At 49.9% G+C, this 14,068-nt stretch overlaps 1 protein-coding gene across 4 annotated transcripts in view; it reads left to right on the plus strand.

Annotated features, from left to right (window-relative positions):
- The window catches only part of Pkn (serine/threonine-protein kinase N), a 135,228-nt gene that overhangs the window by 57,762 nt on the left and 63,398 nt on the right, over window positions 1-14,068 (plus strand). For all 4 annotated transcript variants that reach the window (XM_065436713.1, XM_065436711.1, XM_065436714.1 and 1 more), the window contains one exon: window positions 8,923-8,995. In XM_065436713.1, the coding sequence (XP_065292785.1) occupies window positions 8,923-8,995 (73 nt within the window). The remainder of the gene's footprint in view (window positions 1-8,922; window positions 8,996-14,068) is intronic.

Genomic DNA, 14,068 nt, shown 5'->3' on the forward strand with positions numbered 1-14,068 from the left:
GTGTGCCGCCCGCGTCTCCTTCGCCAAGCACTCCACTCGTGCTATTCACAGTCGTTGCCCACTGTCCCCACGATATCATCCTCGGCTTAGACTTCCTCTCCGCACATTCTGCTCTCATCGATTGTTCTGCCAGTACTCTTCACCGTGTCCTGCCTGTTCTGGATCCCGCTGAACCACACCCTAGTCGCCTCAGTTCCGTCGACTTCGTTCGCTTGCCACCTTCGGCACTGACTTACGTTGACTTAGTGTCATCCCCACCAGTCCCCGACAGGCACTACATCGCGGCTCCTATGCAAGGCGTCCTCCTTACACACGGGATCACAGTACTGTTACGACTTTGCACCGCTGCACCACGATTACGACTTTGTGGTCCCGTAGCGCTCGTCACCCGTTTCGTGACAGAGCATTGGTAGCGAAGACTCCGAGCCAGGCGTCGATGAGAATAACAAAAGGGACTTTATACACTATATACAGGTCATTATACAGGACATGAACAGGTCGGCACTGGGGCCGAGATCTCACAGCAAACGCGACTGTTCCCGCACTGCGACATCCGGCGAAAACGCGTGACACATCTCACCCCAGTCGGGAGCGACACTGTCTCCCGGTGGGTCGGCGGATCCGGTTTTTCAGGCCGCGCGTCACGGCTTTTATAATCCCCGAGGAACCATTGTCACTCAAACGTCCCAATACAAAGTCAGCACTCGGCGGTCGTCCGAGAGGTCCAACCAGCGACCGCGCTGGCCACCCGGTTCAAAGTTCGCGCGCGCCGTGACCCCCAGGAAAAGGGAGGTGCGGCGCCGGGCTGTCTGGCACTTGCTGACACGTCTGAACACGTTGCCCGCCGATGCTTCTCCGCAGGACACCGCTGCCTGACAGCTCAGCATCCTGACTTGTCACGGGAGAATTTGGGCACTCGCAGGATAAATTCTGCATTTTGCAGATTCGGAATCCGGGCTTGTGGTAATGGCACAACAGCATCCCCGCCCTCAGATAAGGCGCCGGGAAGACGAGCTGCCTCCACGTGGCTCGGATGCCAGGCACGCACGTTCGTCAGGCTCGTCCAAGTTCACGTCCAGTGTCGGGACGCCTGGTAACTTCACGTGCCCAGGTCCGACTCGCCCTTACAGGAGCTCTGCTCACCGCGTTGTCGCCAAGGCACCTCGACCAGCTCCGCTCGGATCGTTCCTAAGCCCTTGCTTCTCGCCACTGGTCCCGGTTGGTCGTTCTGCAGCTTGCAAAACCGACCGCCAAAAGGCAACACCCAACACGAACAAGTGCCCTCTGTGTCCCGTCAAACACCAGACAAGGCCATAATCCAAATCAACCTAACTAAATTGCTATCCCCCTTTTGCTCCCGCTGCAACAAGAGGCAGGTGTACGATCTAGCACACAAGGCTCAAACAACCAGTTTTCAATTTAACAACACACCAAAATAGAAACAATTAATAATCAGCAATAATAACGACAAATAGAATGGTCCCCTTGAAATCACTTGGACCGGAAACATACTACTGAGGAAGCAAATGAGGTCATTCATTTTTCCCGGCGATATTTTCGCGGAATCCGAAGCTGCTTATATTTGCGACCCTGCTTATCCGTGTAGCGGCGGTACAATAAGCCAGATTCCTTGCCAAATGAAACCCTCTTTTTTTTCACTCCCCGTTTGACGCTCTTCCTCAGATCGGCTAGTGAACAGTCTTCCTGTTGCCCGCGAATCAGAGTTTCTCTTTCAACTGCCGCCTGCTCCTGCCAGCTGGCGGAAACCAGAGCGAGTGTGGAGCCCGCATCGCCTAATTGCGGCGTCGCGTCTATATCGCGGCTAGCACTGCACATGTCACTCCCACTCACTTCCAGAACCCGCTCGCCTAGGCCAGCCTCCGAGCTCTGCCTCTCCCGTGACTGCTCGCCACTCAAGTTACCTTGATCAGTCCGTGTGCCGCACCGCCTTTCGCTCACCGACGCAAAGTCAAGTTCCCTCGACAGCGGGAGCACTTTGGATCGCGTGAGCGCCATGTACGCCACGTCGACAAAGAATGATTTGCCCTGATCCTTCAGCAGCTGCTCCGAGTTATTTGAGAAGAGGTAGGAAAAGTGCTCCGGGAGGGCGGCAGACACAGCGGCTTCTGTGTTAAGTTTCCCAAACTCTCCTTCAATGATAACCGCTGCGATCGGTAAACAGACACTCTCCTCCTCAGCCACTTGCCGTATCCTAGCGCACTCTCCCGTAAAATCACTCGAGGAGACGAAAGACGGGTGAACATCGTCCATAGTTGCTGCAGAGTCCCGAAGTGCACGGCACTTCTTACCGTTTACCTTAATTTCCTGCACATAGGGCTCCAATAGACGTATGTTTTTGTGAGTTTCCTGTATTGTTGCAAAAGCAATTTTCTCTGGGCAGCTCGCAGCGATGTGCCCTTGCTTTTTGCAATTGTAGCAGGTTAACCGTTTCCGTTTTTCAAAAGAACGCGTCGTATCGTTTCGCTGTTTTGTTGCAAAAGCAATTTTCTTTGAGCAGTTAGCAGCGATGTGCCCTTGCTTTTTGCAATTGTAACATTTCCGTTTTTCGGGCTTTCCGGAAAACCCATCTCTCCTGTCTGCTTTTTCTACGCGCACTGCCTTGCTGTGCAAGCTGCGGCGGGTGTAATACTCTTCCGCTAACTCTGCTGCCTTGTTTAGCTTAACCTCCTTTAGCCTATCTTGCAGCCAGAGCCTGACCTCCTCATCAATGTAACGGTAATACTGCTCCAACGCAATGCATTCAACGATTTTGTCGCGGTCATCGTAAACCTCTTCGCCCTTCAGCCATTCCACCAGGTCGGCTTTTTGACGAAACGCGAAGTCAACATTCGACTCCTTGCCCTTTTTTGCATACCGGAACCTCTGCCGGAAAGCTTCGGGCGACAATTTGTACTTCCGCAGTAGCGCTTCCTTCACATCACTGTAGCTCTCAAACGCCTCTTTCGATAAGCAAGTTATTACGTCTGATGCCTCCCCAGGAAGCAAGGCTAACAGATTTTGTGCCCAGAGGGATCGCTCAATGCTATTCCGTTCGCACACGTGCTCAAATTTCACGAGGTATTTGGCCATATCCTCTCCGACGACAAAGGGTGGAAGTTGATCGCGTATTCTTGGACCGTTAGAAGTGAGACTAGGCGCCGGCGAGCTATTTCGGGTCTCCAACTCTTTCATTTTAAGCTCGTGCTCACGACGCTCCTTCACTTTCCTTTCCTCCTCGCAACGTTCCTTTTCTGCCTGCCTTTCCCGATGTTCATGGATATCCGCCCAGGCCTCTTCGGCTTCCTCAGCCGTTACGTCCCCAGTCCTCATGACCTCAAGGATCGCATTCTTTCTTTTGGTTGAGCCCAACTCAATGCCCAACTCCTCACAAATTTGGAGAAGTTCCTTGACCTTGTACTTCTCCATCGTTCACACTGTCCTCCTGCTGTTTACCCTTTTTGAATATACCTGCCGTACGCTACTATAATGCTACTAGTAAGACATATGCAAGTATTTCACACACTGCCCTGTTTACCCCCTCAGCATCCCCTGGTTTTCAAAACACTCTCACTAGGCTTGAAACACACAAGGTTAACACAATGCAACACCAAATCCTTCCCTAAGCTACTATAACCTGTGTCAGAGAAAGTCTGGTGTTTGAGGTAAACTTCAGGCACTCACCGCGCCGAGGTAGCCGATGCCGGTCAATCCCGTAGCTGCCATCCACTGTTACGACTTTGCACCGCTGCACCACGATTACGACTTTGTGGTCCCGTAGCGCTCGTCACCCGTTTCGTGACAGAGCGTTGGTAGCGAAGACTCCGAGCCAGGCGTCGATGAGAATAACAAAAGGGACTTTATACACTATATACAGGTCATTATACAGGACATGAACGGGTCAGCACTGGGGCCGAGATCTCACAGCAAACGCGACTGTTCCCGCACGGCGACGTCCGGCGAAAACGCGTGACACATCTCACCCCAGTCGGGAGCCACACTGTCTCCCGGTGGGTCGGCGGATCCGGTTTTTCAGGCCGCGCGTCACGGCTTTTATAATCCCCGAGGAACCATTGTCACTCAAACGGCCTAATACAAAGTCAGCACTCGGCGGTCGTCCAAGAGGTCCAACCAGCGACCGCGCTGGCCACCCGGTTCAAAGTTCGCGCGCGCCGTGACCCCCAGGAAAAGGGAGGTGCGGCGCCGGGCTGTCTGGCACTTGCTGACACGTCTGAACACGTTGCCCGCCGATGCTTCTCCGCAGGACACCGCTGCCTGACAGCTCAGCATCCTGACTTGTCACGGGAGAATTTGGGCACTCGCAGGATAAATTCTGCATTTTGCAGATTCGGAATCCGGGCTTGTGGTAATGGCACAACAGTACCTCATACAGTTTTATCTATTATGGTGAATTGCGTCTGCCTGCCAGTGGTCAATATTGGCTTGACGACACAAGTGCTGCCACGCGGGATGTCTCTGGCCCAGCTTTGTTCATTCGAGGATCACTCAGTAGCATCTATCGCAGTAGACGACAATTCAGCCGATCCTCCTCTACCATCGCAGTTGGCAACTTGTACCATCGCCAACTTACAGAAAATGATTGCGCCCGACATGCTGTCCGAGCACGCTCGTGAGCTCTACCGCATTCCGTTTTCCTATCACAACATTTTTTACTTTAACGATCGTCCTTTGGCCCAAACTGCAACTGTTAAACATCGCATTGGTGCGATGTTTAACATTTGGCCGCTTGGAGGTCTGTGATCTGCACAGACAGATCACAGACCTCCAAGCTCTTCCTGCCCCTCCTATTCATCCCCGCCCGTATCGAGTGTCACTGGCTGAGCGTTGTTATTCATGCCGAAGTTCACAAAATGCTTGCCAAGAACATTATTGTACCCTCATGTAGTCCGTGGGCGTCACCTGTTGTACTGGTAAAAAAGAAGGATGGCTCATGGCACTTTTGCGTGGATTATCGGCACCTTAATAGGGTTACCAAAAAGGACGTGTATCCCCTACCTCGGATTGATGACGCCCTTGACTGCCTCCACGGTGCTCGCTACTTCTCCTCTATTGACCTTCGCTCCGGCTACTGGCAGATTGCCGTGGACGATCTCGACTGCGAGAAGACTGCTTTTGTAACACGCGACGGTTTTTATCAATTCAAAGTGATGCCATTCGGTCTATGTAACTTTTGAACGCATGATGGACTTCCTTCTTCACTGTTTCAAATGGTCCACGTGCCTGTGCTACTTGGACGACATTATAGTATTCTCTCCAACGTTCGCTACACACCTCGAGCGCCTCTCGACAGTCCTGGACGTCGATCGTCGATCGTGATCGTCGAGCCGGTGTGCAACTCAACGCATTGAAGTGCCAATTCGGCCGTCGCCGGATTACTGTCCTTGGTCATTTCGTTGTCGCGAATGGAGTGCAACTGGACCCAGGCAAGATCCATGCTGTTACATACTTCCCTGTTCTGAAGTGTGTCAAGGATGTGCGCAGCTTCATCAGCCTTTGTTCGTACTTCTGCCGTTTCGTGAAAAATTTCGCGGCCATAGCACGACCACTAACCGAGCTTTTGAAAAAAGACGCCCCTTTCCAGTGGGGCGATAGCGAGGCCTTCGTTCTCACATCTAATCGACCTTCTCACAACACCTCCCGTTCTGGCCCATTTTGATCCTCCTGCGCCTACTGAAGTCCGTACTGATGCCAGCAGTCATGGAATTCGTGCAGTACTGGCACAATGCCAGCGCGGCCTTGACCGTGTTATCGCTTACGCCAGCAGGCTCCTCTCACCTGCGGAGCGCAACTATTCCATCACTGAGCGCGAGTGTCTGGCCCTACCTAGTTTGGGCAGTTGCGAAATTCCGCCCATACTTATATGGCCGACCCTTTTCCGTTGTCACAGACCATCACACACTTTGCTGGTTATGCTCACGAAAAGATCCTACAGGAAGACTTGGTCCCTGGGCCTTGAGCCTCCACGAATATTCGTACACAAGGACGCTGACTGCCTGTCTCACTACCCGGTCGACAAGCCTGCCGACGCCGACAGTAGTACCGCCAACGGCATTTTCTCTGTGTCTGCCTTTGCTAACATCGCTGATAAGCAGTACCAAGGCCTATTGCTGCGAGCACTCATCGAGCGTCTGCGCTCTACACCTACCGACGCATCCGTTCACTGATATGTCCTCCAGGGCGGCATTCTGTACCGAAGGAACTTCCTCCCTGACGGCTCTGATCTTCTTCTTGTCGTGCCAAAACATCTATGACAGACTGCTCTTTGAGATGCATGACGCACCCACTGCAGGACATCTTGGGGTAACCCGCACGTGCGGCCGCGTCCGCCGCTGCTTCTATTGGCCTGGTCTCGCTCGCTCCGTCCGACGCTATGTTGCTGCCTGTGATCCCTGCCAGCGTCGGAAAACACCTCAGGTGCCACCTGCCGGTCATCTCCAACCGATCACCGTCCCTGTGGAACCGTTCTTTCGTGTTGGATTACACCTCCTCGGTCCCTTTCCCACGTCATCCTCTGGGAACAAATGGGTAGCCATCGCAAGTGATTACGCCACCCGATACGCTATTACGCAAGCTCTCCCTACCAGTTGCGCTACTGACGTCGCAGACTTTCTCTTGCGTGACATTATCTTGCTTCATGGCGCCCCGCAACAGCTGCTTACTGACCGTGTTCATAACTTCCTCTCGAAAGTTATTGCTGACATTGTGCATTCCTGCTCCATTCAACACAAGCTGACTACCTCATACTATCCTCAAACCAATGGCTTGACAGAGTGGTTAAACCATACTCTTACTGATGTGTTGTCCAAGTACGTTTCCAAGGACCACCACGACTGGGACATTGCCCTTCCTTATGTCACATTTGCGTACAATTCTTCCTGGCACGACACCGCCGGATTTTCTCCATTTTATTTACTGCATGGTCGCAAACCGACCTTGCCCCTAGATACAGAACTTCCTTCTGCTGCGATCTCAACAAGCGAGTATGCGCGCGACGCCATCGCCCTCGCTGACCATGCACGCCAGCTTGCCCGTGCTCGACTGACGGCCTCGCAAACCACTCAGCAGCGTTAGTCCAACGTCCGCCATCGTGATGTACAGTTTTCGCCTGGTGCGCTCATGTTCCTGTGGTTGCCCTCTCGTCACGTCAGACTTTCAGAGAAGCTCCTTTTGCGATACACAGGGCCCTACCGCGTGCTGCGCCAGGCGACGCTTGTAAGGTATGAAATTGCTCCTGTGAGTTCAACCTCGTCCCCTCCTCTGGCACCTAGTAATGTCGTGCACGTCAGTAGGCTCAAGGCCTACTACACTGCTTCCGAGTCTGGCCTTTAGTCGCTCCGGGACGGCACTCTTGCCACCGGGGGTAGTGCTACGGAACTGTATTTGCGATCGCGAAGAGGTGAGCAGTGTGAAGATGACGACGATGATTAGAGGCTAGCGCGGGCTGTTGCCTCTTGGCCAAGTGCGGCGTATTTCCTTGTGAATACTTGTATATAGCTTTTCGTCTGCATCTTCCTACGTAACAATATAGTAAGCACTGTTTATTGTTTTCTTGATGCCCTCGATAATTTGACATTCGGTTGATTCTGGCATAATTTTTGGTCCCGTAAAATCTGAATTAACGGATGTTTTACTGTACTCAAAATAGAGTTTGCACTAATTCTAATACTTTTTGTGATGAAATGTTACGAATGTCCCCTTGAGATAAACACTGAAAACTGTCATTGAGTACAATTTTTATCTTGCTGTCATTCTTTATCGGTATGCCTTGTTTGCGATGCTGTCTTGTCTTGGCTCATAACAATAGCCCCCAGTTTGGACCACGTGGGTTGCACCTCGCCGTCAAAGTAGCCTGCCCAACACCAATGGTGGTGTTGGGCAGGCTACTGTGTTGGGCAGGCTAACGTGTTGCACGCTACCCCTAGCCTTTCGGTTATGGGTGGGGGGGTGGGGGGGGGAGGGTAGAGGAGGAGGTTTCCTTGGCGCTTCATGGAGCTTAGCAGGGTTCCTTGGAACCAACATGTTTGAGAACCCCTGCTCTGAAGCATCCTTCCTCCACATACCGCAAGCCACACACTCCAGCACCCGCCATGGTGACGTAATGGCTTTGGCATTGCATTGCCGATAGGGTGGGATGGAATCTCGGCTGCGGCGGCCACATATTGATGGGGGCGAAATTCAAAAACGCTCATGTATCGTGCATTGGGTGCATGTTAAAGAACCCCAGGTGGTCAAAATTAGTCCCTCACTATGGTATTTTGGCACCTGAAACCCCAAAACCTAATTTAAATCTTTAACCCACTCTACAGTTCATATGGTGTACAAAGTGCAGGAGACACTGTAAGTCAGCTGCGTTAGTAGAGTGCAGCAGTGAGGCAGCAGCGGTAGAGCATGGGCTTAGCCACTGACAGCTTGTGGGAGTGTTCAACTGCTGCGTTAGACCACCAAATTTCTGCCTAATTTGTGCGGAACAATCAGTAAATCGTTACTACCTTAACCAAAAAATTTCTTGTTATATCCATTTTAGGAATTATTTTGTAGTTTAAATGGTGTTTTAATGCATGTGCTTTCATGGAAATTTCTAGGAAAATTATTACTGCCATTTCATACCCATTAGTTCAATATAAACCGTTTTATTGTAACAAGGTTTGACTGTATTTCTTTTGGCAGTTGAAGCTGCATATGGTAAAATGCCGATTTTTAAATAGGTTGAGAACAATAGACTTATGCAAAAAGTAAGTTTGAAATATTGAAGAAAAAGATGCTGTGCAAGGCTTGTGTGGTTTTATGGTTCGATTGCTGGCCAACCGCATAAGGTGACCAACTGTTCTTACATTATTTATGTGCATTTGTATAAAGATTTAAGGGTTTAGATTTTAATAGTATCTTCCCACTGGCTTTTTTCAGATTAAGTTCCTGAACCCAATGATCTCAAGAAAACCTCGTCTACAGCGACAGCGAAAGCTTTTTATTCACAAAGGTAAATTATTTTTGAAGTATTGCTTGATCTGACAGTATGAATTTTATAAAAGTATATTTTATACAATTATTCTCATATGAGATGTCCTATAAACATTGTGCACCTCCTTGTGCTGCTGTATTCACAAAAAAATTAAAAGTGGGAAAAAGCATACTAATCTTGAAAATGTAAAATCTGCAGTTCTAAAAAATTTGACACTCAACTGTACTTGACGTCTATGTGAATTGTTGCACCTGAGTGGCCAGAAACAAGACTTGTCATTCTTGCGGCTTTGACAAGCTTACGTTTGCAGTCCTCAATTTCATCCTGGGTCAGCAGCTTCTTCGAGCGGAGAATTTTGGTGGGAAGTTTTGACATGCCACTCATCACGAATCGTACCAGCACAAACGCCAATGCGTGTGCGTCGAGCTAGTGGGACCAAGCAACCCAAGACATGCATCGTAATTTTCTTATTGCGTAGTCTTTTAAGACGGCTGTAGGAAACTGAAAAGAAATCGAGCTGGTGAGCTACGCTGGTATATGATGCCTACAATGCTGCCAGAGCGAAACATGACACTCACTTCGCGAACGGCGGCATGTTCGAGCCATTGCCTAATAAAAGTGTGCATTATGCTTCCAGTGGCCTTGTGCCTCACGCGCTCTGAAATCGATAGGTGAAGATGCTTACCACACTAGGGTTGGTGGCGATAGCTGTGAATGCAACATGCAGTGACGTTGGAAGATATTTGCTGGTACAGTGAAACCTCGTTAAACCGTAGTTGGCCAGCGCTCGGAAAAGGTACGTACTAAACGGTAGTACTGCTTAACCGAAATAGCATGAAATCGCCCACTTACCTGTCAAAAACGGAAGAGAGAGTGTGATGAAAGGGGAAAAAACATGCAGTATTTACTTACTTCGCGCGACAAAGGTGTTATTTTCGTTTGATGCCGTGGCAGCCTAGCAGCGACGAAAGTGGCCTCGAACTTACTGAAGCTGCGAGCCAGCTTTTATACCAGCCCCCTCTTCTCGGCAAACACTCGCATTGCAGATTCCTCATTAGTGTTGCATATTCTCCGTGCGCAGGCGCGGCAGCATTGCAGAAGCCGCGGGGCACCTTTTCATTGCAGGGTTCTCGTCTGTTCTCGTCGCAACGATTTCATTCGTGAGGCTGACGTAATGCGCAGCTTCTGCCACTGTCGGGCCTGAATCGCCTGTGCTGTCAGTTTCTGTGTCATCCTTATCACTGTTGCTGGGCGACACTTCTGCAAAACAGAACAACGATGACAAAAAGTCGAACCCTCACAGCCGACATCTCTTCGTGGTCTCAGCAGCGCTGCCGAGCAACTTCACATTCTAAATGCCACACACTGTAGTCAACAGTAGACCCATGTTGCGTGCCAGCGCCGACTTCTTCGTGTCACGTTCGACGGCACGAACAATGTCTAATTTTTCTTCTATGCTGAGCACCTGGCGTCATTTTTATCTGAGCTTCGCCATTACGCGAGTCCTCACTTACACAACGCCACAACGCTCTCTGGGAAGGCGCCGAAATGATGTTGATGTTAATGTGGCTTCATGCGCAAACGCACAGGGTGCTTGGAGGCCGTTCGGATCTCTGAGGCTTGTTCTACCGGGCTACCCGATGGAGACGAAGCACCGCCGTGTTTGCGCGCCAAAAAGTGGAAACACTACGTGTTAACCGATATGTACGCAATAAGCTGCTACGGTTTATGCAGATACAAAACATATTAAGTTCAATGGCCGCTGAGTCGGGGATTTGACTTTACTGCTGGAAACTACTGTTTGAGTGGGTACGGTTTAATGAGGTTTTACTGTACCAGATTAGGAAACTGAGTGCGCACTGAAAGATGAGTGAGCAAGTATTGCCACGAAGCTGCTGCCTTGGGTGGCTGCTGTTTTCGATTGCATGCAACTCTGAATGTTGGTATTGAGAGATTCTGTTTTCCGGGAACATATAGATGGGTATTAAGAATATAATTTAAAAAAGCACAAATGTATTATGTCATATTTTATGTTCTATATCTCAAACATTGGTACTGGGAAATTGTACATAACTGGATCATATCAGTGAGGTTCTACTGTATTTTAATGCATTGTCGATGAGCAGTTTGGCTGATATGGTAAATTGTGACGTAGAAAAGCTCGCATTGTAAGAAAACTCTGGTCATGTAAACTGCCGATTCTAACCTGTGATCACATGTGCTAGCTAACCCCAGTGGGCTGTGTTCTTGACAACAAAGGAAATGACCGTGCAGAGTGCACATGCATAAACAGGGCATGTATTGCACCTTGTATGGAGCAATGCCAGCTAGCCTAAAGGCAAGAATTAGTTCCTCAAATTGTTGACGCTTCGGTATTGTACAGTTGCCGACCGATTTTCCGGACCTCGCGTCGGTGGAAAAATTGTCCGTAAAATTGAACAGTAAAAGAAATTCATTCAACCCCCCCCCCCACCCCCCAGGCTATGTATTAGACTTGCAGAGGCTTTAAAGAATCTTTAATATTAAATTCCCTGGCTCATAGGCAATGAGACTTGCTTTGACGTGTGCGTGTGACGTCATCTCCGTATACAGTTGACGAGATTGTCACCATGTTGGCGATCTCTGTCGGTGGAGATCACAATGAATGTTGATCACAATGGGATGTTGTCGAGAAATGAGCCACGTTTCTTCGCACCAGTTGGCTCTCGCCAAGGCACAGGAGGTTGAGTGGAGCACACGAATGCGAAGCCACACAAACACACACAAAGATGCGACATCATCTCGGAGACACACTTGCTCTGTGGACACACCATAGGCAGAATGGCGACTGAAACATGATTTAAAAATTTTTCAAAATAATCATAAAAATCACTGCCCAAGCACTCCATACAGATGGTTAACCAGTGAAGCTGAAATGTTCGGCCCCAGTGTTTATCACTGGGTTAATCCCGACTGTTCATTAAACGACTGCATGGTAGACTGCCGGATCCTCGGTACACGGTTGCTGATTGCGCTCAGCTGCACGAGTTTGTTCTTGTGCCCGGGCTGCAGCATCAGCATGGCGTAGACGAGCTCGTTCCCGCTTCTGATCGCAGCGTTGCTGATCGACAGCTGCCTGCTCCTAAAGACTACGTATGACGCATGTGCTCAGCTGCAGCAGAGGGCAACACCGTCGCTATTGGCGCAGCTAATCCAACACCACCTACCGTATAGTGTGGAATATAGGTCGAGGTTTTTTCAAAAAAATATTACTAAAAGGTCACCCCTCGACTTATATACCGGCCCTTGGCACAACATGAATAGTCGTCTGGCAACATGTAGGAGTGCAGGCTTTTCGGCATCCGCATCGTTATCGCCCCCTTGGCGTCGGACGCCGAAAGAGGCTTTCCCGTGGGATGTTGTCGTTCGCGTGAATGAAAAGGGCTATATGGACGAGGCCCTCATGCTCAATTGGATTAAGACCGTCTATAATCGGCGACCCAGCGCACTCCTGCGGTGTCCGAGCATGCTGGTCTTGGATGCCTTTTGCGAGCACTTGACCGCACGTGTGAAGCAGGCACTCCGCGACAGGAGGACGGAACTCACCGTCATTCCGGGAGGCATTACCTCAACACTTCAGCCTCTGGACGTCGTGCTCAACAAGCCCTTTAAAGACCGTGTCCGTGAACAATATAATCAGTGAATGGCCGGCGACAACCCAACGACCCCAATCAGCCGGCTGCGCAGGCCACCTCTCGCCACTGTGGCCACATGGGTGTCGCAGGCTTGGCGCTCACTGCCCGACGATATGGTGGTGCGGGCATTCAAGAAGTGTTGCATTAGCAACTCCTTGGACAGCACCGAGGATGACATGTTGTACATTCCGTCCTCCTGTCGCGGAGTGCCTGCTTCACACGTGCGGTCAAGTGCCCGCAAAAGGCATCCATGTACATGTGACATGTGAACGAGAGTTCAGACAGCTCAGACGAATGAGCAGGTGATGAGTCTGGCGGCACCACTAAATAAAATAAAGTTTTGTGCCTTATAATTTTTATGTTGACTTCTTTGCTTCAACATAAGGGGGTGGACCTATATTCCACCTCGACCTATATTCCGCATATACGGTAGATAGCACGAGGCCTTTTCAGTCCGATCCATGGCGTCATGCTACCTGGCCTGACTGCCATAGAATCTAATGGAGAAGCTCCCGAATAGGCAACGGTGATTTGGACGTCACCACTTTCATCTTGCCAGCCTTGTCAATGGAAATTTTGGGCCAGGTAGCGTTATGTCATGGATTGGAGTAAACAGGCCTTGCGCTATCTAGGTGGTGTTGGCTAATCATGCGCCTCTCTTCCCCCCCTCCCCCCCTTTTTTTTGCATGTGCATGGGGTTGCGCTGGAGGAGTTTTTGACGTACAGTTGACCGACAGGCAGACAAATGGACTAGCCATACACAGCTTCGCTGTAATAGCGGATCCCGCAGCAAGTGATTATGACGATAGTGCCGACGGAAAAGGATTAAAAAAAAAAAAGTGGCGTCCCCTGGAGCATTTTGTCAGCCAAGGAAGATTGGGCATGGCCTCCTGAACGGGAGGATGGCACATGCCTCCCAATCTTAAAGTGGGCTACTGGAAACCAAGCCTGGCCAAGCCAATGGAAAATCCAACATAGCAGCCCTTCGAAATCTGGTATTGTGGCTCAGAATGAATCGATTTAGTCTGGTAAACTTAACTTGGGGCCTAATTTCGTCCGCAAAATCAGTTGGAAAATGTATTAGCTCTGTGGGAACCTTGACGGTGGATTTATAAAGTTCGGAATATCCATGAGGTCGGAATTTTTGGAGTCTGAAAAATCCATCTGCGATTGTAGGTGCTGAACTTTCCATACATGTACTCTGAGGCTTCAGTAGTTTGCAGATGTGGTCCCAAAAACCAAAGTGCGTAAGAGTGATTGTGTCTGCCCATGGTGGTGTTCTTAATTCACACAACCCTTATTATCATGAAGCCGCATCGATCACAAAGGTGCCTTCATTATATAGTGAAATCTCGATATAATAAACTTCAGGAGACTGCAGCAAATTGTTTCTTAATCTGAAACTTTGTTATAATGA

The sequence above is a fragment of the Dermacentor albipictus genome, chromosome 1, assembly GCF_038994185.2.
Source record: "Dermacentor albipictus isolate Rhodes 1998 colony chromosome 1, USDA_Dalb.pri_finalv2, whole genome shotgun sequence".
NCBI classification, from domain to species: domain Eukaryota; kingdom Metazoa; phylum Arthropoda; class Arachnida; order Ixodida; family Ixodidae; genus Dermacentor; species Dermacentor albipictus.